The sequence below is a fragment of the Mytilus californianus genome, unplaced genomic scaffold (assembly GCF_021869535.1).
Source record: "Mytilus californianus isolate M0D057914Y unplaced genomic scaffold, xbMytCali1.0.p SCAF_10, whole genome shotgun sequence".
Classification (NCBI taxonomy): domain Eukaryota; kingdom Metazoa; phylum Mollusca; class Bivalvia; order Mytilida; family Mytilidae; genus Mytilus; species Mytilus californianus.
Genome location: NW_026262582.1, coordinates 24,569,271 through 24,591,669, shown reverse-complemented (window position 1 = coordinate 24,591,669; position 22,399 = coordinate 24,569,271). Strand labels below are relative to the sequence as shown.

The 22,399-nt window shown below is 31.2% G+C and overlaps 1 protein-coding gene across 11 annotated transcripts in view; it reads left to right on the top strand.

Annotated features, from left to right (window-relative positions):
* The window catches only part of LOC127717809 (dystonin-like), a 127,141-nt gene that overhangs the window by 67,029 nt on the left and 37,713 nt on the right, over positions 1-22,399 (top strand). For 7 of the 11 annotated variants that reach the window (XM_052223640.1, XM_052223639.1, XM_052223630.1 and 4 more), the window contains 18 exons: positions 5,674-6,437; positions 8,018-8,378; positions 8,716-8,835; positions 9,832-10,158; positions 10,718-11,147; positions 11,944-12,176; positions 12,451-12,675; positions 13,133-13,234; positions 14,101-14,136; positions 15,655-15,822; positions 16,308-16,463; positions 16,922-16,990; positions 18,408-18,602; positions 18,982-19,110; positions 19,636-19,806; positions 20,437-20,592; positions 20,785-20,991; positions 21,379-21,489. In XM_052223640.1, coding sequence (XP_052079600.1) covers positions 5,674-6,437; positions 8,018-8,378; positions 8,716-8,835; positions 9,832-10,158; positions 10,718-11,147; positions 11,944-12,176; positions 12,451-12,675; positions 13,133-13,234; positions 14,101-14,136; positions 15,655-15,822; positions 16,308-16,463; positions 16,922-16,990; positions 18,408-18,602; positions 18,982-19,110; positions 19,636-19,806; positions 20,437-20,592; positions 20,785-20,991; positions 21,379-21,489 — 3,960 coding nt within the window. Of the gene's footprint in view, positions 1-5,673; positions 6,438-8,017; positions 8,379-8,715; positions 8,836-9,831; positions 10,159-10,717; positions 11,148-11,943; positions 12,177-12,450; positions 12,676-13,132; positions 13,235-14,100; positions 14,137-15,654; positions 15,823-16,307; positions 16,464-16,921; positions 16,991-18,407; positions 18,603-18,981; positions 19,111-19,635; positions 19,807-20,436; positions 20,593-20,784; positions 20,992-21,378; positions 21,490-22,023; positions 22,036-22,399 lie in introns of all 11 variants that reach the window. The other 4 variants (XM_052223632.1, XM_052223635.1, XM_052223636.1 and 1 more) reach the window with 4 other exon arrangements.

The window sequence follows — 22,399 nt, the reverse complement described above, 5'->3', positions numbered from 1 at the left end:
ATATCTATTAGCATTGCACCTGGAGCCTATTGTAAGATGAACATTATCAGTACTGTTATGGAATGTTTCTATGGCTGTTAAATAATAAATTTAAAAGGATTTTTGCATTGAAAATGGTACTACAATTATAATGTTTTTATTGTCTATATACAATAAGTATTATGGATTTTCCTGGAAGACAAGCATACATTAAATTTGCTGGAGCAACACAAAAATCTGAAAGCATTTTATGGTTATCAAGTACTATGGGTATTTTGATACAGAAATAGATTTTTTCAAAACATTTCAAATAGTACCTAGCTGTACAAGTAAATATAATGGTGAGGAAAATATTTGCAAAATCATGCATTTATTTTGATTGCTGGATTTTCAATATGTGATACGGATCTGTATTGTGGATGTGTATTAAAATTTCAATGATCGGATCAAAATATTTACGTAGTGGATTAATTACTACTTTTATCAATAGATCCACCCAGGGGAGGACATCTATTTAGATCAATAATAAATAAGGATTAAAATTGAAATTCAGTTTTATAAACATGTTAATATAAGTAGCTGTTCGCAGTGACCATTTGGCTAGGTCAAATTTTAGTTAAATATGAAAGTGACCGTTTGGTGATATTTTGGTATTGGAATGACTGCATCAAAATGATGCAATTTTTTAAATCATTCAGAAATTAGAATATAAAAGGAAATAAGTATGATTCGTTCAAATACATTCAATTTGAACTGTTGCATAAGTAAAAAAGTGTGGAAGGTCAAGGTCAGAAAATTTTAATGAGAGAATTTGAAGATCAAATGTGAATTAATGGGGTATTAAATGGCAGGAAAAGTATTGGAATAATTGGGAAAAGACATGGACAGATAATTATAAATAGAGAAGGTCACAGTTCATTGAAAAGGATTTAACTTCATGAAATGTTTTGAAATTTGATCAGCATGATCAGTTTAAAGGAAAAATAATTAAGTTTCAAACATATTAAGCTAAAAAAAACTGGACAATTTTTAATTTCAGTTTTGAGGTGTGCTACTGTAGATTAAAATGAAGTTTTAGCAAGTGATGACAGATATGGTTATATAACTTCATTCTAATTGCTAGGCAAGACAATTTGGAAAAATGGTACTCATATTGAGCCTCATTTTAGTGAAATTTACCTAATATCGGGTACATGTTACAGGTGTTTTAAAGCTTTAAATCTCCAGACACTTGGTCATTACAATGTTTTAATCCATTGAAAGGTTGCATTATGGACCATAGTTATAAGTAAAAGGTTAAAAAGGTGAAAAAAATGGAAGAGAAACTTTCAGTAAACATGGATGATAATGATAATGATGATGGAGAGATATACTTCCGAAGTTCGTGTGTGATTGAAATCGGTAAAGTTAACGGATTAAATGTTTCTCAAATAAATATAGAGAGTGGAGGAGTTGATAAAAATGAATTGATCGATAAATCACGAATTGATATTGAAAATGAGAATTTAGATAAGACAGAAATAGCTAAAAATAGGCAAATTAATGAGAAAAACGTTACTTCTGATAAAAGGGATTTAATTGAAAGTCAAGCAATGAGCTCAGAAAATGGCAAGTTAGATGTAAAAGAAGAAGTCATAAATAGACATTCTTCAGTTAAGCATCTATGTCATGATGTGGGATTTACAAATGTTCAGATTAATCAAAATCAATCAGTTATAAATCATGACACTCATGGACATTATACTAGAAGTTCAGACCAAAATTCAAACTTGCTACATTCAAAAAATGAAAACAGTGAAATGTTAGAACGTAATGATGATGTATTGAATCCTGATAAATCTGACACTGAAATTCAATATTTTTTAAAATGTGAGTCATGTGAAAATCAACAGCAAACAGATAAAATTTACAGTTTGAAAAATGAATCTGGACTAGATAAGGGAGACAATAATGAAACTGGACAAGACAAGGGAAACAATAATGAATCTGGACAAGACAAGGGAGACAATAATGAATTTGGACAAGACAAGGGAGACAATAATGTATCCAGTGAAGTTGAGGGAGGCTTTAGTTCAATTATGGTTGAAAATAAATCGTTTGAAATGAATTCAGAAGAAAATGAATTACAGTGTACTTTGAATGGAAACAAATTAGGAAATAAAAATGTAAAGATGAAATGTACATCTACAGAAAGAGGAGGTCAAGAGATTCCTTACTCTTTTGACGTTCTTGCCAATATTGGCAAGGAACTCAGTGCTGAAATTTTACCATCTGTTCCAGAAAATTCCAACTTTTTGAATAAGCTAAAATTCTCAGGTTATACACAAAATATTGGAAAATTAAATGAAAATTTGCATAAAGATGTAATAGCAAAGCTACCAACAACAAGAAGTGAAACATTTTCGGTTAACAAAAATCATACTGTGGAGAATAAAACTTTATTGAATACAAAACTTTCTTCAGTAAGATATTCTTCTAAGGGAAAATTTACTGATGTGGATGTGTGTCCAGATGTTGTGATAAGTAGAAAATACCAGAAGTTTAAACACATAGAGGAGGACCTTCCAGATCTTTGTGTATGTCCACATCAGGATAAATATGCTTTCTCTGTAAAAGTACGTAATATTTGTAGAATGGACTCATCAGAGTTGTCTTATAAGTTGAGGAGTTGTAGCTTTTATGTTCCTTGTAATATTTCTTTCCATAATTTGCAGACCATAGAAGATTAAAAAAAAAATTTTGCAAGGACCGTAAGAGCTACTTTTCTACAGTTACTATCTGATGTAATCTATTGACACCAGTATCATATGTGTACATTTTCAACTTTGAAGTTCTAAGAGAGATTATTGCTGGAGTCTATGCTAGGGGTTGTTTAGAAAAATTGAGTTCCTCTTCCAGGTCTTTTGTAGCTTACTTTATGGTATGGGTTTTGTTCACTGTTGAAGACCGTTCAGTGACATATAGTTTTTGCATCTATGTCCTTTGGTCTGGTTCATGATCTGTCGTTTCGTTGGAAATCATACCACATCTATTTATAATTTTACATATAATTAAAAGGAATAGAAATTTCTATAGCTGATTTGCTAGACTATATGTATTTAGAATTAAAACATTTTGAATGCATATCATAAAATGTTATGTAGCAAAATTTAAACTTAAAGTTTAACAAATAATCTGTCTGTACTTTGATCAGTTTTATAATTGGTCTCTGTGAAATTCACATAATCCTGTATTCAAGGCTGCCACAAAATCAGTTACCGGGTACTTAGTTATAAAACAGTATCTTCCATTCATATTCAATTATTCTGTAAAATATAAAGAATTGTGATCGTAAGAAACATTTTATGGGAATGGATATATTACTAGTTATATGATTATATCCTTGCCCCAAGATAATTTAAAGGCTTATACATGACTAACGTAATAAAAGATTTAATAAAGAAATTAAATTAAAATGTGAAAATTAACTTTAATGATTTATAATAGTTAAATACAAGACAGGCTTTGTGGTCTCAACTTCAAAAGACAAACTATTGACTGTTAATATTACAAGCTGTAGTAAAACATTTCTGCCAACAATTTCAAGGTATTAAAATATGGATAGGATGTAATTAGGCAGGAAATTTTTGTTACGTTCTTTACATTTGTAGTCTTAATATATAATTTCAGTATATTTTTCGCATATTTTTTTTCTGGGTCCATTTCTTCAAAATTTAAAGAAACAAGTTAACTTGACACACTCTGTATTTGTGATCCATGATGTATTGCAACATTTTCTTTATCACCAAAATCCACTACCCTATGAAGAGGATCGTAATGGGGAATGACGAATAATGGTAAAAAATCTTGCCAAATGACGTGAACAGCAATTTTTGGTGGATGACGATAAAATGTAAATTTTCTTTATGACAATAAAAAAGTTGACTGATTTTGACAAATCACGTTAAATTCTTTCTAAAACCATTAAACAGTAACAGAAAATTATTTGAGACCTCTGACGAATCTGGATAAGGATATTTTGATGAATCACGATAAAATTTTAACCAATATGACCTTAATGGTAGCTGAAAATGACCATTTGATGCCTGACAGTAAAGGGCATTCCTACCTTCTATGAAGAAAGAATAAAACAAGATGTCTATAGCCATCATCGGTTCCACTCTGATCTTAATTTACAAGGATGCCAGATTTCCTTCAAAAAGTCAGTGATTCTCATGCACTGGTACTCTGGCTACCTGCATCAAAATAAAAACAGGCTGCAATGATATAGTCAAGGTAGCTGGAAGTGCAATTATACACCAACAAACATACAATACCTCTAATTCTTATACTGTGTTATTTGTACAGAGACCAAAATTTCCATGTTGATTTTGAAAAATTAATACCATACTCAGAATTAAATTGAAAGTAATAATATGGATATGTATTATGATTCAAATTTCTATTGAGAACTTCTTAAGTTTTTTATTCCCCCTCCGCTAGGTAAAGGGGTCATTAAGTGTTACCCTGTGTCCGTCAGTAGGTACATTCCCAAAATTGGTGAAGCTCTCTAACTTTAGTTTGCCTCAAACAAATGTTATGAAACTTATACACAATGCTTATTACTATAAAACACAGATCAAGACAAAATTTGGGTGGCGTCACTTTTACATTTCTCTAGTTGTGTCGCTTTATAATGTTATATGCAAGTGGGGGCATCATCTGTGTCCCATTGACACATTCTCCATTTTTTGGTCATATGCATTTGTACTCAACTCCATTGTAAAATCAAAATTTTTATTTATTTATTAATGTTGAGTCAATCTGGTCAGGTTTCTCATCTCCTTTGTGTTTTTATTAAAGATGTTTGCATATCAAAGAGAATTTTAAATCGTCAATGTATATTTAATATGATCCATTTTACCCCCTCAGCTTATAAATAAAACTACAAATGCCATATAACAGTAATGAATGAGTGAATTAAACACTGGACACCAGATCTGCTTTATTTATTTATCTTCCTTAAAAAACAGAATTAGATATCTAGAAAAACAGCCATGTGGATAAGGAAATATAAAAAAGTGTATACTGTGGATTCATTTATTTTCGTAGGTACCAATATTCGTTGATTAAGGAAAACTTACATGTATGGGGTATTTATTACTTCGTGGTTTCGCCGAAGTTTGCATACAAGCCTATAGGAAATTTGTCATTCGTTGAACATTTAATTTCGTAGTTCACCTGTACCCACAAAATCCACGAAAATTGGTATCTAACGAAAAATAATGAATCCACAGTACTTAAATCTTAATTATATTTCAGTTGTGTTTTATATTTCATTTGAATGATTCCTTGTTTTTCTCAGTCGTACATTTTCTTAGTCCAAATAATTATGTAATTTTTTTGCTGTGACGCCTTCCTATGACGTCATAATGCTGAAGCCATTTTTTTTGGTTGGACTTTGAGAGAGAATTTCTCTCTCGACTTCGGCATTATGACGTCGTAGGAAGGCGTCACAGCTAAAAATTAAAACAGCCTTTTAAGACATCATAATTATTTGGACTTACATTTCCTTAAAAACAATTAGTAATAACTATAACATCTGTAATATGCATCTTTTGTGGCCTTTGGCTGTTGTCTGCTCTTTGGTCGGGTTGTTGTCTCTTTGACATATTCCCCATTTCCATTCTCAATTTTATCTGTTTTGTTTTCTAGGAATTCGAAAAAGAGGCTGAGGCATACAGACAGAGAACACATCAACTTCCACCAATCAGAGAAGAGCATGACAATGATGTCATTGATGATGAGATTGAGTCATTGGAGGCCAAGTACAGGGATATATCTAGGGAGTGTTCTAAACATTTGGAAAAATTGTCCGCCATAATGAAACAGAAAAAAGCATTTGACGAACTCAGTGACAAATTATCAAGTGTCTATCCTCAGATCGAAAAGAAAGTCTCTCAAATTGACGAACAGGAAGTGGGCAAAATGCCTGACAGAGATACTCAGGACTTAGCCATGCTGAAAGATCTTAAAGCAGATTTGATTGGTCAAGAACGAAAATTAAAAGAACTTTCTCAAACTGGAGAAAAATTAGTCAAAGGATTAGAAGGCATTAATATGCAGTCAAAAGCTGATACGGTTAGAAACACAATGGACGAGTGTCGTGAGAAACATGACAGTTTACAGCGAGATATTGCATTAAAAGAAGAAGTGTTTGACTCAGCGGTTTCACAACAACATGACGTTATGAACAGATTAGATGAATTAACTGAGTGGTTATCAGAAACGGAACAATTCCTAAACGAGGGAAGAGCCATTAGTCTAGACAAGGATAAATTATTGCAACATCTAAAGGAACAACAGTTGATGAATGCAGAGATAGATAGTAATAAAGCCTTACTAGAGAGGTTATCTGAGGCTCCTGATACATCCATGACAGAAGATGCTGAAACGGCAATATTTGATCTCTCAGAAAGGTAATTTGATCTGTTTGTAATTTAATTCTAGCCTCCTAGCAAAGCAAGACTTAGGTGAGCAATTCAGGTGTTATTGGCAATAATGTCAGAGTGGGTGCAGGGCTTGATGAAAGTTGGGTATTATTGTTCCTAATGATAAAATTATTGCGGAGGGTAGCAGAGTATTTTTGTCTCACCTCCTTGCAAAGCAAGATTTAGGCATGAGGTTGTGCGTTAGTGTCGACAGGTGTTCAAGTTCAATATGATGAGGTCACAGGCAAGACCTATCTTTGTTGTCAGTTTAAAAAAGAGTAATGGTAAATTTACTTCCATTTCACAATTTTTACAATTTACACCCTGGAAGCAGGAACTACTGTAGCATTTCAATTAATTTTGTTGGTATCACTTTTTGTGGTTGCAGAAAAGATAGCCATTTTGATTGTCATCGTAACCTAATTTCTTGGTTTCATATTTTACTCATCATCATTGTGATTAAAAATGTTCATTTCAATAAATATTTCGATTTGTGATTTCTCTACCCAAGAAGCCTACTAAATTTTGTTTCCCACGAATATTAATGAATTACAGTACTATACATCTGAAGATATTTACAAGTAGTAACCTGGGAATGTTAAACAGTGTGATTGACATTAAGCACTAAAAATCAATAGGTGATTCCTACAAATTAATGTATTGACATTCTTAGATAAATACTGGTAAATGATTTTCGCCCTCAGAATTGAAGTCACTTGAAATTGGATAATTGATTGCTGAAATTTGCCCTTGTTTAACAGAGAGTATTTTATATTAACATGTACCTCAGCAACCCTTTTCACAAAATATGTTACAATAAAAAATACTTGTAAGTCATGATTATTTTAGTATAACATATACCATCAATTTTCGTGAACAGATCTATAGAATTTCAGAATTTTGGGTCTTGTCATAGGCTTGTTTATCTAAAGTAACAATGAATATGTCCTAATGCAATGAAACTTTCAGTTTAAACTTTTTATGCCCCATTTATGGGCATTATGTTTTTCGGTCTGTGCATCTGTTCGTTCGTTCGTTTGTCTGTCCAGACAATGCTTCAGGTTAAAGTTTTTCAGGTTAAGTTTTTGGTCAAGGTAGTTTTTGATGAAGTTGAGGTCCAATCAACTTGAAACTTAGTACACATGTTCCCTATGATATGATCTTTCTAATTTTAATGCAAAATTAGAGTTTTGACCCCAATTTCACAGTCCACTGAACATAGAAAATGACAGTGCAAGTGGGGCATCCATGTACTATGGACACATTCTTTTTTGGATACAAAAATTAGATGTGGTTCTATTGCCAATGAGACAACTATTCACCAATGTGGATAGCCTTCATCAATGAGGAAAACCATAATATATAGTCAGCTATAAGAAGCCCTGACATGACACAATATGAAAGAATTCAAACAAGAAAAGACATCATGATTTAAGACAAAACATAAGGCAAAAAGTAAATATGACTGACAACAAATACAGGCAACAACTGAATTACAGGCTACCTACTTGGAACATATTAGACATTTTCTCTTTAAGATATGTTTATTGTAATTTATGTTATTACAGGGTAACTGATGTTGAAAGGAAAGCTGAACTTGCCACAAAAGGTCTGGAGGAAATTGCCAGTAGGATGTCTGACCTTGACAATGGTGTATCTCAAATGGAGGGGTGGCTGACCGAATCAATTGATCTTCTTAAAAATAAATCAAGGGGAAGTAATCAAAAAGCTATCAAAGCAAAAGTGGACGTTTTATACAATGAGAAACGTGAACGTGAAATAGACATGGAAAATATAAGGGGTGCTGCTAAATCTATCATGGACGATGACCGTGTCTGTGATGAGTTTGCCGTTAAAGAAAGTATGGGAGAGGTTGAATCTAAATGGCATGAATTAACTGAGCATCTAGTACAACAGGTTTCTCTTGAGGTGAGTTCAGAATGGAAGAAGCATTTAGTGGTTGTCTATTAGTAACTTCTTTGGTTATGTTGTAGTAGATTAAGATACTAGATTAGTTCATGGTTGACTCATTACCACATTGGAACATGATTGAGTTTATTCTGCATTCTTGCAATAGCTGTTTACATACTTAGGGCCCTTAGTATATAAGAGCTGTTGTTGAAAAGAAGTGCATTTTTTAAAACTTTCTTGCTGTATGTTATCACATCTCTTAAACTACGTTGTATAAAGAGGAATTAAACACTTTTTAAAACAAGTAAACGTTTCATTGCATGACTTTTTTCAATTTATTAACAAATATTTGCAGGCTTTAACTGAAATAGAAGGAATGTTAAAGTATTTAGACAAAGCAGAGAACGACATCAACACAGCTGAGCCAATCAGTATAGACCCAGAAATACTCACAGTACAACTCAAAGATCATCATGTAAGTGGGTTAGACATGATATTTATACTCAAGTTATTGTAAATACTTGCATAAAACATGATAGGACTATGTGTAGATTTGATGTAGCCATTGTTTAGCTAAGGGATAACTGATATTATTGTTTACTGAATAAGGAAAATGCATTCAGAGCATGGCTATCACATATTCTTGTCGAACTCTGATTGGTGTAATGGTCCTGAGTAATAATGTGTGATCTTCTTATAATGAATAGATATAAGAAGATGTGGTATGAGTGCCAATGAGACAACTCTCCATCCAAGTCACAATTTATAAAAGTAAACCATTATAGGTTAAAGTGCGGTCTTCAACATGGATCTTTGGCTCACCCTGCACAGCAAGCTATAAAGGGCCCCAAAAATTACTAGTGTAAAACCATTCAAATAGGAAAACCAACGGTCTAATCTATATAAAAAACGAGAAACGAGAAATACTTATGAACCACATCAACAAACGACAACTACTGAACATCAGATTCCTGACAGGTTTAAAAGTTTTAATGGTAGCAAACTTTCACCCTTATCTGAAACAATAGTGCAACATCACAACATAGAAAGACACACCATAAAATATCAATTGAAATGGCTTAACTCAATCAAAAGACATATTAACACATGTGAACATACACTGAATGAATGAATGTATAGTTTGGCATTGAGAGATCAAACTTTGTATGAATATTTTTGATTTTAATATTCATTGCTTTTCTTCATCTTCAAAGTTTAAAGAAGGTTTTTATCATAGATAAAAAAAAAATCATAATGAATCTGATCAAAATGTTATTGAAATTAAGCCACTACTATTATCCAACAGATGTTGTCTAGAATTTTTTTGATTCCAATCCATGTTTGTAAGATGTTTTAATTTCACATTTAAGTTAAACACACTGTTTACTAACAAAGAGTTGTCTCCCTTAAGTGTTATTATTATATTTAGGGTTATGTATCCTCTTATAGTTAAGTAATAATGTTTTTTCAGTCATTTAATGATGACCTCAACCAAAAGAGAAATGCTGTAAAAGAAATTATAAATAAATGTAACCGCATGCTTCGTGAAACAACCAATTCCCAAACTGATGAAATCAAGTCCAGGTTAGACAGCATTAGAGCACAGGCTGACATTGTGTGTCAGCTCAGTTCTGAACGCCTAGGTCAGTTAGAAGCTGCTCTTCCATTGGCTACACACTTTAGTGAGAACCAATCAGAAATCCAGTCTTGGTTAGATGAGATGGAGGCTGACATGAAAGCACAGTCATCTCCTGGGGAAAGTTTGGATCAGATTAAAAAACAATATGAAAACATAAAGGTAATTGTTAATTATTATGTAATACATTAAATAATTCAGTATTGAAAATTAAAAAAAAAATATATATAAAAATGACCTTAAATTTCATTGCAAATAATGGAGCAGTATTGAAAATTTAAAAAAATTTCATAATTTTTTTTAATGCTCATATCAAATAATATGACAAATCCATGTAATCAAATATATACAAAAATATAATTATGACTCAATCAACGAAAAATGTTACCTGAAAAAAATAAAAGAATACATTGTATATACTATCTCAGCTATATTACTGTAAATTCAGAAATTATTGTGTGCACTTATTATTGCGACTTTGTCATTTTAGACTAAAATGCTATTCCAATTTTTGCGATATTGAGAAATTTCCAGTTTAATTCCTATAAAAAATTTCAAAATGCAAGTTTAAATTTTTGCGATTATAACCCTGTCGCATTTTTCGCAATAATAAGAACATCGCAATAATTTCTGAATTAACAGTATTGAAAAATTCACAGTTTATATAATGTAATTCCAATCATGTTGTTGAAGATATTAAAATCTTTTTTATTTAATGCAGGGATCACAACAGAAGATTGATGACCACAAACCATTTATTGACGATCTTAACACCACTGGGTTAGAACTGATGGAATTATGTGGCGACAGTGACGCTGGCGAAATACAGACAAAATTACTGAGCCATAATGATCGTTATGCTAAACTGAAATCTCTGTCGCGCCAAAAGGCTAAAGACATGATCGATGCTAAGTCCAATATGACACAGGAAGTGGGAGAAATGTTAGATAATTTATTGGACGATTTATCCCAGATAAACAGGAATTTGACTACAGCTAACCCAATTCCAGCCAATCCTGATAAACTTCGGGATGACCAGCAGGAAAATAAATTGTTATTGGAAGATTTAGAGCGATACCGACCAATGATTGTTAAGGCAGAAGATGATGCCAAGAAAATGTTGATGACCGGGATGGATGACGATGCTGAAGGTATTATATCAGACTTTTTACTTTTTTGTAAACCTTGTCTTCTAAACCTGAGAGTTAATTAGTAGCTAAAGATTTCAAACAACAATCACTGAATGAAAGTTTTTGCCAATTATACATTATGGATTCTTGAAAAATGTAAATAACGTGCATAGAGGACTTAGTTTAGTATATAATGCATGGTTTTTTTTATCAATAATACTGCTTAAGTCGACGCTAGGGGCCGTCTTGACCTTGTTGTAGGGTATGAATGATTCGTTCATTGTTGAAGACCCTACATCAACTTTCAAGATGAAGAACAGGAATAAAAGCCCTGTTCATTGATAATTTTCCCATGTTTTCTAAGTATTGTGTGTGATTTTGTCCCATGTACATTTACTCCATATCCTTTTATTTTCTATTGAAGTCCAATTGGTTCAATAATTTCCTTTATGTTATTATTACTAGAAATTTGTTTCATATGACGTACATGCTATATCTGATTTTTTCTTAAAGTTAAAACCACTGACATATTCTTTACTATAAACCTACTAACTTTCGGGTATTTCATGAAAATTAATTGTCAGGTAAATGGCAAATTTGATTTTTTTCTTCTTAAACGAATATATTATCAAAGTTATAAAATACAGAAAATAAATCACTGCAAAGTTAGCTTATAAGAGCTGAATGTGAAATTAAGTGTTCACAAAAATCATTCTATTTACAGTACTTTAGGCAGGCACTTTAAAGGTGGCAGAGTTACTACTATGTGATTATAACTCTCCCATTATAATTTATTTCACTTGTTTTACTTTTACAGAAGAAGATCTGAAACAGAAAGTTACTGAAATTGCCACACTGAACAATCAGATCAGAGATCAAGCTCAAAGACGGGATCAAGAACTTGATGATGCCCTACAGGTGGCAGAGAAATTCCATGACCTTTGTTCGGAAACCATGTCCAATCTGAGGGATCTGAAAGATAACATGTTGTCTCAAGAACCTCCAGGTGTGGACTCTCCAACTGTACAGGAACAACAAAAAGAATTGAAGGTACCAAATTGAGGATATTGAATAAGAAAAAGTACAAAAGCAAAAAGCTTTGTAAATCATAGAGAAAATTTATTTTTGAAGTTGAATAATAAACAACTTCTTCAACAATGTGAATTAATTTACAATATCATGAATATGAGTAATAACAGATGTGGAGGTGTACATCAGTGAGACAGCAATCCAACAACACAAGACCAAAATAAATCTTATAATTATTATTCCTTACTGAAGTGATCTATTTTTTTCTGCAACAGCTTTTGATTTTTTGTTACAGGAACTACGCAAAGAACTTGGTAAAGCTCGTCTCTCACTGGAAGAGTGCAGACAGTCAGGGGACCAGTTAAGTGGTATGGTAGGGGAACCAGGACTTGTGGAAGTTCGTAAACAACTTGAAGATCTACATAATCTTGCCGATGATGTTCATGACATAACACGGGAGAGAGAGGAAGATCTGAAGACAGCACTTGGCCATACTGACAAATTCCAGGAACTTGTTGATGTAAGATATTCTCTTCATTAGTTTGTGATAGAAAAGGCTATAAATGTAATGGGCTTTGCTCATTGTTGAAGGCTATAAATATAATGGGCTTTGCTCATTGTTGAAGGCCTTATAGTGACCTATAGTTGTTATTTTCTGTGTCATTTGGTCTCTTTTGGAGAATTGTCTCATTGGCAATCATACCACAACATCTTATTTTTATATAAAGTAAACTACCGGTAACTTATTTTTGCAAACTCTGCATAAGGAAAATGTGCAAATTGTCTTTAATATAATTTCAAATAGAAATAAAATATATAGAAATCAGACAGGCAAGTGATTTTACGAAAGAAAAATCCAGAGTTCCAAGAATTACACATTTCAGAGATAGAAAGAATGTAGAAAACAACAAAATTTATCATATCCATGTTCTATACGATTTCTAATGTATCAATTATTTTATTTCTTTTCATTTTAGTCAATAAATTCCTGGTTGCCACTGTCGGAACACAAACTAGCCAACATGAAGCCTGTCTCTACTAATCCAGAGACATTATGTAAACAAATGGAGGAAATTAAGGTAAAGGGAGATAATCAGAAAGAACATTTTTCCTTTAACTTTGTAAAAATGTTGGGTAATCTGCATTTTTGTGCTTCTTAAATTATGAGTGATCCTTTTTCCTTTTTTAATAGATACTATGGATTTATTATTATTTATGGGATACTTATTTTCATGAAAAATATGAATCCACAGTAGCCCTTTTTGTTAATATATTCGTTGATGATGAAATGAATACCTATTTGAGCAAACCTTTAACAAAAAAAAATAATATTACAAAAGTTTTTGTTAACAAACCCTTCTTTGTGCAAAATCCTGAAGCTTAGATAAAAGGTTAGTAGTAAAATGCTAAGAGAGCAAAAATTAAATTTTAGAAGGGGGAAAAGTCATTACAGAATAGGAAAACATGAAGTTTTTTAAAAGGATTCCTTTATTACTTAATACCAATTCAAGATTATGATTGTTTTTTTTTCCAATTGTTCCATCGATTGATATATTAAGTATTTTCCTATTTTCATCAGGGGTTTAGATTTTTGATATTTTTAAAGAGTTCACTATGTTAGGTATTTTCTTTTCTCATACAACACATGTATATGTTTTTCCGTAAGTTCTAGTAAGTTCAGAAATTTTGCAACGTTTTTTACGAAATGTGCTGTGAAAAGTATTTCATCTATAATGACAATAAACACACACAAACGTCTGAACTTATAATATCATCTCATCAGGGGTTGAAAGCAAAAACTGCATATACCAAGAAAAAAATTAATTTATATTTTGACTCCAAAATTATAAACTGTTTTTTTGGTATCAAGATGAATGAACATTTATTGATTTTTCTTTTCATTAGATTTTAAATTTATTGTATGATAGTTTGATTCCGTTTACAGGATTTTGCTGGCTACATGTATAATGAATCACAAGGGGTTTGTATCTCTTAGAATGTCACAGTGTGTAGCACCCCCCTTTTTTAGTGTCAGATATGTTTATAATACTGCATCAAAAAGGGTCATCTGCTGACTTTGAAAAGTTATCGTGAGACAATGTTGAAATAGTGAACAAAAGTTATTTTCCACTATTTGAATAACTTAAAACTTGCTTGTGCTAAATTTCTCTTGCAATTTATATGAAAATGGCTTTGGTAAAATAATTACTTCTGAGTTGAGTTACTCACTAAATGAGATGACAATTTTTTTTTTTTAATTTTTTCACTTTTTGATGCAGTTCATCCCATTTTAAAAATACATTTCAGTATGAGAATGCATGGCGGCTTTTTACATAGCTTGAACATATTACCAGAGGAAAACAGATTTTATTTTTTATGAATTTTGTTTTAGTTAGCATTGAGAAATTGTATGTCATTACACAACATAAAGATCTGTCCGTATTAAGTTTTGCCATTCCCATTTCATATGGTAGACAATCCATACTATTTCAACTCGACAGTCCTCCTGTTCAGCATAATTTATGTCACTATGATCTATATTTCATGCTTGAGTGATATTGGTTTAGTAAAACTTGTATGTTGGTGTAATTGATAGATGTCATAGCTTTATTGTCCCAAACTAAATCTTCTTTAAAATATGTTTTTATAGAAATTTTTGAGTTTCTTGTTACACAACACAGTATGACATGTTCTCCGTTCTAATGATGTGTTAGTTATAGATTAGTGTTTTTTTTGTTTTTAATGTTTTACCCTCCCCCTTTTATATATTTTTAATTCCTGTTCCATTCTAACATTATAACATTAATAGTTCATAATCATCCTTCAGTATATACATGTATGATTATATATTTTTTTAAGACTAAGTATTGTTTAGATCCATTTATCAGAAGAAATGACAGATTTAACAATCAGTGTTTTTAGCATGTACATTTTACCAAAGACCTGTGTGCTAAATTAGCATGCATGCATCACTTCACGTTATTAGGCAACATGCTTACTTTTCAGTTACAGCTTTATCATTTTATATCTAATTTAAGTTAGTTTGACTAGACTTTTTGCATGCATAATGCTACAGTATAATATGCCTGAAAGACATTTCTTGACATATTTCATATTGTTTTTTTTTTGTAATTTTTAACACTACTGGATGCTAAGTAGTAAGAATCAGATCTTCAAAAAAAGGAAAATATTCCTAATCAAGTTTGTAGATATAGCTGGAAGATATGAAGTGACATCACATGCCATAAGTCTTTCATTTTTAATGGGTTTTTTTAGTCAATAACCTGGGACTATTATACTAACAGTCCCAGCAATAACTAAGAAAATATTAAGTCCCCTTTGGGTCAAGTGATATTGAATTTTGAAATGTCTCTGTTATATAATACATATAGGCTATTAATCAGAAACTCATTGGTACTAACTAAAACTCATTTTTTACATTGAGCATATTTAACTTTTGATGCTTTGACCTGAAAAAAGATCAAAATTTTCTTTCCAGTTTTACAAATCTCAAGTCCATCCACATGTAGCTGAACTCCAGCAATTGAACCAGGAGCTTGGAGCACTGAAAGAGATGTCTCCAGTCGCAGCAGAGGTGCTCCATAAACCTGTGGAGGACATTAATACAAAATGGAAGGAAGTTCTAAAGGGAATCTCAGAAAGAGAGGTGTGGATCCCTGAGTAAAAAATATTAAACATTTTAGTACTCATGAAAATAAATAAATCCTCATTATGTGACATCATGCTGCAGCAGTATTATTTACTGTACAGGGCGGAATTTTCATTAGTGGTTAAATTTTGCTAATTTTGTGATTAAAACAGGTTCCATCCTATGAGAATAAAATCAAGAATTTCAATCTTCAGGAAAATAGACCACTTAACAGTATATATCTTCTCTAACGTTTTCTAAGTAATTTAGCTATAAATTACCAAAGAGATGTTGTATTTTTACACCATGCAGTATTAAAAGTTGTGGATGTTATAATGTTTTTCTGTTTGTCAGTCAATCCATCATCCTTTTGTTGTGGTCAGAATGGCATCTTCATTTTTTTGTCGGACCTTTTTCAAATTTTGATGAAGAGGTTTCCACTCTTCAAAACTTGTCTATCCACAAGAACAAATGTTAACATGTGTCATACTTTATATTTACAGAATAGAATAAACCAGATGCAAATGAAGTTAGGGGAAGTCGAGGCTGGCATGGATAGCGCCATTAAATCTCTGGAACAAGCTCAGGAAGATCTGGATAACTTTGACGAGTTTGTTGGTGACCCTAAAACACTTGAAACACACATGAAAAAATTACAGGTAATTCTACAGTGTTGATCTTCTGATCAGATTTGAGGATGAGCATTGGTATTTGAGTCAAGCTTAAATTCAACTCTTACAAATTTGACTCTAGATAAAATTTATATAAATTGCTGAATATTGAAGTCAGGTTCACATAAATATTTGAACTCATGGGTAATTAAAAGTCAACCGAAATTCAAGACAAAAGACTACCGAGTGTAATATTTTAAAATAAATTTTAAAATTTGAAATGATGGACCCTATTTACTTAAAAGAAAAATTACTAAATTATCAGGGGAAAAAATGAAAACAACACGTTATTAATTTCATGCATCCTAAGCGCCTTTCTGGATTTACCTTCATTAGGAATGCTCAAAGCCAAATATTTGAAAGCCAAGAATGTATAAAAAAAGATTAATTTAAAAAAATCAAAAACAAAAAAACTGTTATCTGAATTTTTTGACAATTTAAAACAGGAATTGAAACCCTATAACATCAAAGACAGTGATGTTCAATGGATGGAGGCAAAGTTAAAAATAGTACAGGTATACATTTGTGAACAAGGTGTTGGTTTAAATGTCACAATGTTGTCTAGTTTAATCTCTAATTTGCTTCATTACACTTTGTCATCATTCTAAAAAAAAAGTTGAATTATTGAGCATGAATTCCTCAAATAACTTTTTTATATTAATCATGTTACATTGAAGTAGAATTAACAAATGCATGATCAAAAGTTAAATGCTTTCAATTTAACATATTGATTAATTTTAAATGTTTTCAATTGAAAATACTAATTAATTTAAGTGCAGAATTTCATTTTGACATGAAAAAAATCTACTCGCTTTGATTACTTACACATGTAGTATTATCAATAATATTTCCATAGGTTTCTAAAATGTACAAATAGTTCATTCAAAATTTAGTGATGAAAGATCTTAACAGTATATATATTAATAAAAATCCAGAAACTATTGTGCATCAAGTGTGCTGGTGTGGTGTTAAACAGTCATCAATCAATCAAATAAAGATCAACATTTCATACCTAACATGGAAAAGTCATCCAAAAATGTGCTAATGATATGCGAACAAGGAAAATGTTACAAATAAAGTGTTCACTGTATAAGAGTGATAAAGCACAGTGAATTTAATGACTTCATTGCACACTGGTATATTACTTCACTAAAAATATCATGTCATGTTCCTAAATTTGTATGAGCATACAATTATCATTCTTTGTTTTAAGCTTTCAATGAGAAAATTTAAAAGTTGGGTGAGTCTTTCCCATATTTTTCCAGGGAGAGTTATTCCCCCTTCTGGTATTTTTCATTTGTTGAGGTACTTTCCTATTAAGCAGTGAAATTATGGTTACCTTGTTTTTATTTGGTTTTCTATTTCAAAATTAAATGCTTATTTCCCACAACTTTGTTTTGGACTTCAACGGTAAAAAATTGGCTGTGGATTTTTGGGAAGTCAAACCTATTTGACAATTTTTGTTCTATCTTGTTTCTTTTTTTTTTTTTCTTTTTGTGTATGTCAATACTTTTTTGGAAGTTGCTATTTTTTCCAGGGCAAAAAATTATTAAAATATTGCTTATGTTTTGATATAAAAAAAGATGACAATGAATATATCAGAGTCCTTAAAGTGACTGTAAATTCAGAAAATTTGTGATCTTTATATTTTTGTGCAAATTGAGATGCTATATGTTTGGCATATTACTAAACCTTGTATTTCAAATATCAATAGAATTATTTTTTGCTGCTTTTCTTTGAATTGTTTTAATTTATCTGATATTTTTGTCAATTGTTGAGCAATCACTATAATAAATGCACACCAAATTTTCTGAATTTACAATAGTCCTATTTTTTAGATTCTAAGATTATTAAATCAAATGTTAAAACTAAATGATAGCTATCAATACTTCCATTATTTTCCATTTTAACTCTAAAATTTTGTACTTTTAGTTGTTGAATAGAGATCTGAAGCTGCAGGAGAGAGTTTGTAAACAGTTAAGCGATGCTGTAGATAGTATAATAGAAAAAGAAGATGAAGATACACCTGTGCTGGTGGAGAAACGGGACACCATGAATGATCTCCTCAGGTCAGCTCAAGCCAATGCTAAAGATAAGGAGTCCAAAGTTCATGAGAACCTTAGACAGGTTAGTACTTTGAAAATAGTTTTCATTTTGAATTCACAAATTTTCACTTTTGTTTTTGGATTCACATATTTTGGAAATTTGTAAATTCAGACATAGATTATAAATTTCATAAATTTAAATCTCAAATATAAAAGTATAAGATAAAGACTTGTTATATTCAAGCGATCATGGGACACAGATATCTGATGCTACTCAAAATTGATAAGGTCATTGCTAATTTTAAATTTGAAATAGAATAAACTTTTCTAAAGTTAATTTCTGCAAATCTATACCAATTTACCGTATTTTAAATACCATTTTGAATCAGAACTGAACTATGAATTATTCATATTTATACCACATAGAAAGTATAGGTCACTTCTTTATGTGTCTTTTTCAGATGAAGAAATACCTTGGTGATGTGGATGACATGTTACAATGGGTAACAGACCTTAAAACTGAACTGAAATCTTCTCCACCATTAGGAGCACTCCCTGAAACAGCCAAGATTGAATATGACAAAAGCATGGTAAGTATAGGATGTTGAAATGTTTCAGAACTTGTATCTTTACTCTTTTATGTGGATTCTTGAACAGGTAGGACTGAGTAATGTCAATTTCTTAAATTGGAGTAAGAAGATTCAACTATGCATTTTTAAGGGCTGACTGCACAGAAGATATTCTGTTATGTTCTGTTATTTACATGATGCTTCCTTCATTCTTTTCAAAAACTGCAAAAACACAAACTCTTTAGTTTATAAAACCTTCTGAATTTACATTGTCTCTTAACAAGTCATCAACGGACTAAAGAAAATTTCTCTAAGATTGAAAATTCTTCAACAGATTTTTATTTTGGGCTATTTTAAGATCCTAGTGCTATACTCTTGTAATAGCTTATAGAAAACAAACTGCTCTTTATTTTATAAAGGGCAAAGGTAAAACAATGTATTTAAGCACTCATTAACCAATGATTGGTGTGCTGAGTCTGCTAAAGTATGAAGGACAGAACATATTCACAGCAATGTTGTATAAATGCTTTCATGTGTTATTTTCAGAAACGACAAGAAGACCTCCTGAACAAAGATGAGCCAATAGCAGCTTTGATAGCCAAAGGTGAAGAGATTATCAGTAAATGTGATCCCACTGAGTCATTACAGATTGCTGAAAAACTACGCAAACTGAAAGAACGAACAGCTGATACTAAACATAGAGCTGAGAAAAGAAAGGTTTGTATTATATTGTTTAAATGCTCATAAATGTTTATACCTATATATTCCTGTATTATCTTGTTATTTTATTTTGTAAAATTTGGTGCTGGTGAAAGCAACATGAAACCCAGTCATATGTTACCCTTTTTTTTTTGACAGTTGGTAAATTCTATTGAATATTTTTAAGAGCTACTGTGGACTAATTTATTTTTCATGGATTTGGAATAAATGTATTTTTGTGGATACTTAATTTTATTATTTTGCTAATTTCCTGAATTCTTGAATGCAGATTTTGTCAAAACCATGACATTTAATTATTTACGAAAATGAAATTTTTCCTCCTTCCATTAAAAATTGGTACCCATGAAAAGAAATAACTACACAGTATATTATTAAAAAGAAATGTATGTCCAACTATTTATATTGTAATTGAATATCGGAATTTTTTTTATAGAGACTTGTAAACATTTCAAGATCTATTTTGTTTTATTTCACAAAACATAGAGTTGCATGTAAACAGGTTATTATACTGATGATCTATTGGCTTTGGAAGCAGAATAAAATGTACTTAAAGATCAAACCATCAATGACTTAAAAATCTACATTTTGATTACTGCTGGTCTTAAATAAATTATTTGTATATTTCAGGAGAAGCTAAATGAACACATGCAGAATGTTGATGAATTCCATGGTACACTGAAATCATTTACTGATTGGTTGAATACGGCTGAGGTCGCCATGAGAGGATTTAAATATCCCAGTAAACTGGTTGACAAGGTTACACTTCAGATAGATGAACATGAGGTTAGAGTCTTAATTTAAAATGAAACATGTCTTCTCCCAATGTCTTTTTCATTCAGTTTTGGCTTTTGGTTATTGGAGACTAGATTTGTTGATTGTTAGTATTTAACACCACTTTCAGATCTTCACTATATCAAATTGACATAAGGCAAAAGCTTCTGAATACATGGTAATCTTTCCACCTTTTCTTTCCAGAAATTAAGAGCTGAATTGGAGCAACATTCTGAGAAAATGATGTCACTGGATCGTACAGGAAGTTATTTGAAATACTTTGGTAGGAAACAGGACACCATTTATATAAAGAATCTTCTTATTGGTATTAGATTACGATGGAAAAAACTTCTGAGACGAACAGATGAGAGAGGCCGTCTGCTGCAGCAAGCTTACAGAGAAGATAAGAGGGTAAGTACATTGTATCCACACTGTTTGGAGAATCAAATTTAACAATATAAAAATAAGGAGATGTGGTATGATTGCCAATGAAATAACTATCCACCAAAGTTCAAATGAAGTGGCTGTAAGCAATTATAGGCAACCGTACGGCCTTCAACAATGAGAAATACCCATACCGTATAGTCGGCCTTTATTTTGATACTGAGATAACTTTGGAAAGATTTAGATGTTAAATTGCTAAATTTGTATAATTAAGTGCATTTATTTTTCAATGTTTCTCGTGGTATAATTGTGACTTGGTAGATCTTAAAATCAGGGATTTAATTTTAGTATCCCTAGCATCAGAAATGCAGTTAAATTGATGGTCATGCCTAGTAATTTGCTATTTACTTTCAGTTTTATGATGCCTGGAGGAGTCTCTGTGATTGGCTAGATGAGAGTTCAAAGTTGATGGCAAAGTTCCACAATCCACAAGGTGCTACAAAACAAAACATTGATGAACTTAAGGTAAGTTGATATTTTTAACTTAATACTATCCCAGAAATATCAAATATATACATATATAGATAATCAGATGAATATATTAACTTAATGGTCTTGTTGTTTTAATGCTTAAAAAAATGTATACTTGTTAAGATGCTTACTGGTTATATAAAGACTTTAATAAGTCCATATCTGGCTTACTTAGGCCACACCAATATATTGATTATCCTTTTTGACAACAAATAGTTCAAAAAAATTAATTAATGCATATATGATACTTTTTTCAACTTTTACTTTTGAGTCTAAAAAATAAAGCCAAGAAATAACAGTATACAGTTCTTCAACTATTGCTTTAGACAAATGGTTTCAATGAATTTATTAATGCATACGGTACTAAACTTTTACTTTTGAATCCAAAAAATGAAGCCAAGAATGTCATCTTCTGTCAATATTAGTACCAATTAAAAGTCCAAAGGACTATAGATTGGTGTGGCCTTTATGGGAAATTATTTTAAGAAAATTAACAGACAAATTAATTTTGACTATATTATATTACAGTGGGACCCAAAGGTACTATACATAATAGTGTGTAAAACACAACAACTCTCACTTTACACAAAATTAATAGTGTGCCGTGATGTTTCTGGCTACAAAACAGATCAAATATTAAAGTCCAATTTGAAAAATACTTTTATTAGAGGTTTACTATTTAACTTATCAGCGTGCCTTGGATATATATAATATAGTATATGATTAAGTGGAATGCCATTACAAATTGATTTATATCCAATTAAAACATTTCGATCTTTGTTTTGATCTGTTTTCTAATGAAACCTTAAATAATATCATATTAACACACAGCTATTGGGATAGGTCAAAATGAGACCGTACATTTATAGATTTATGTTATATAATTGGAAAGGTATCCTTTTTA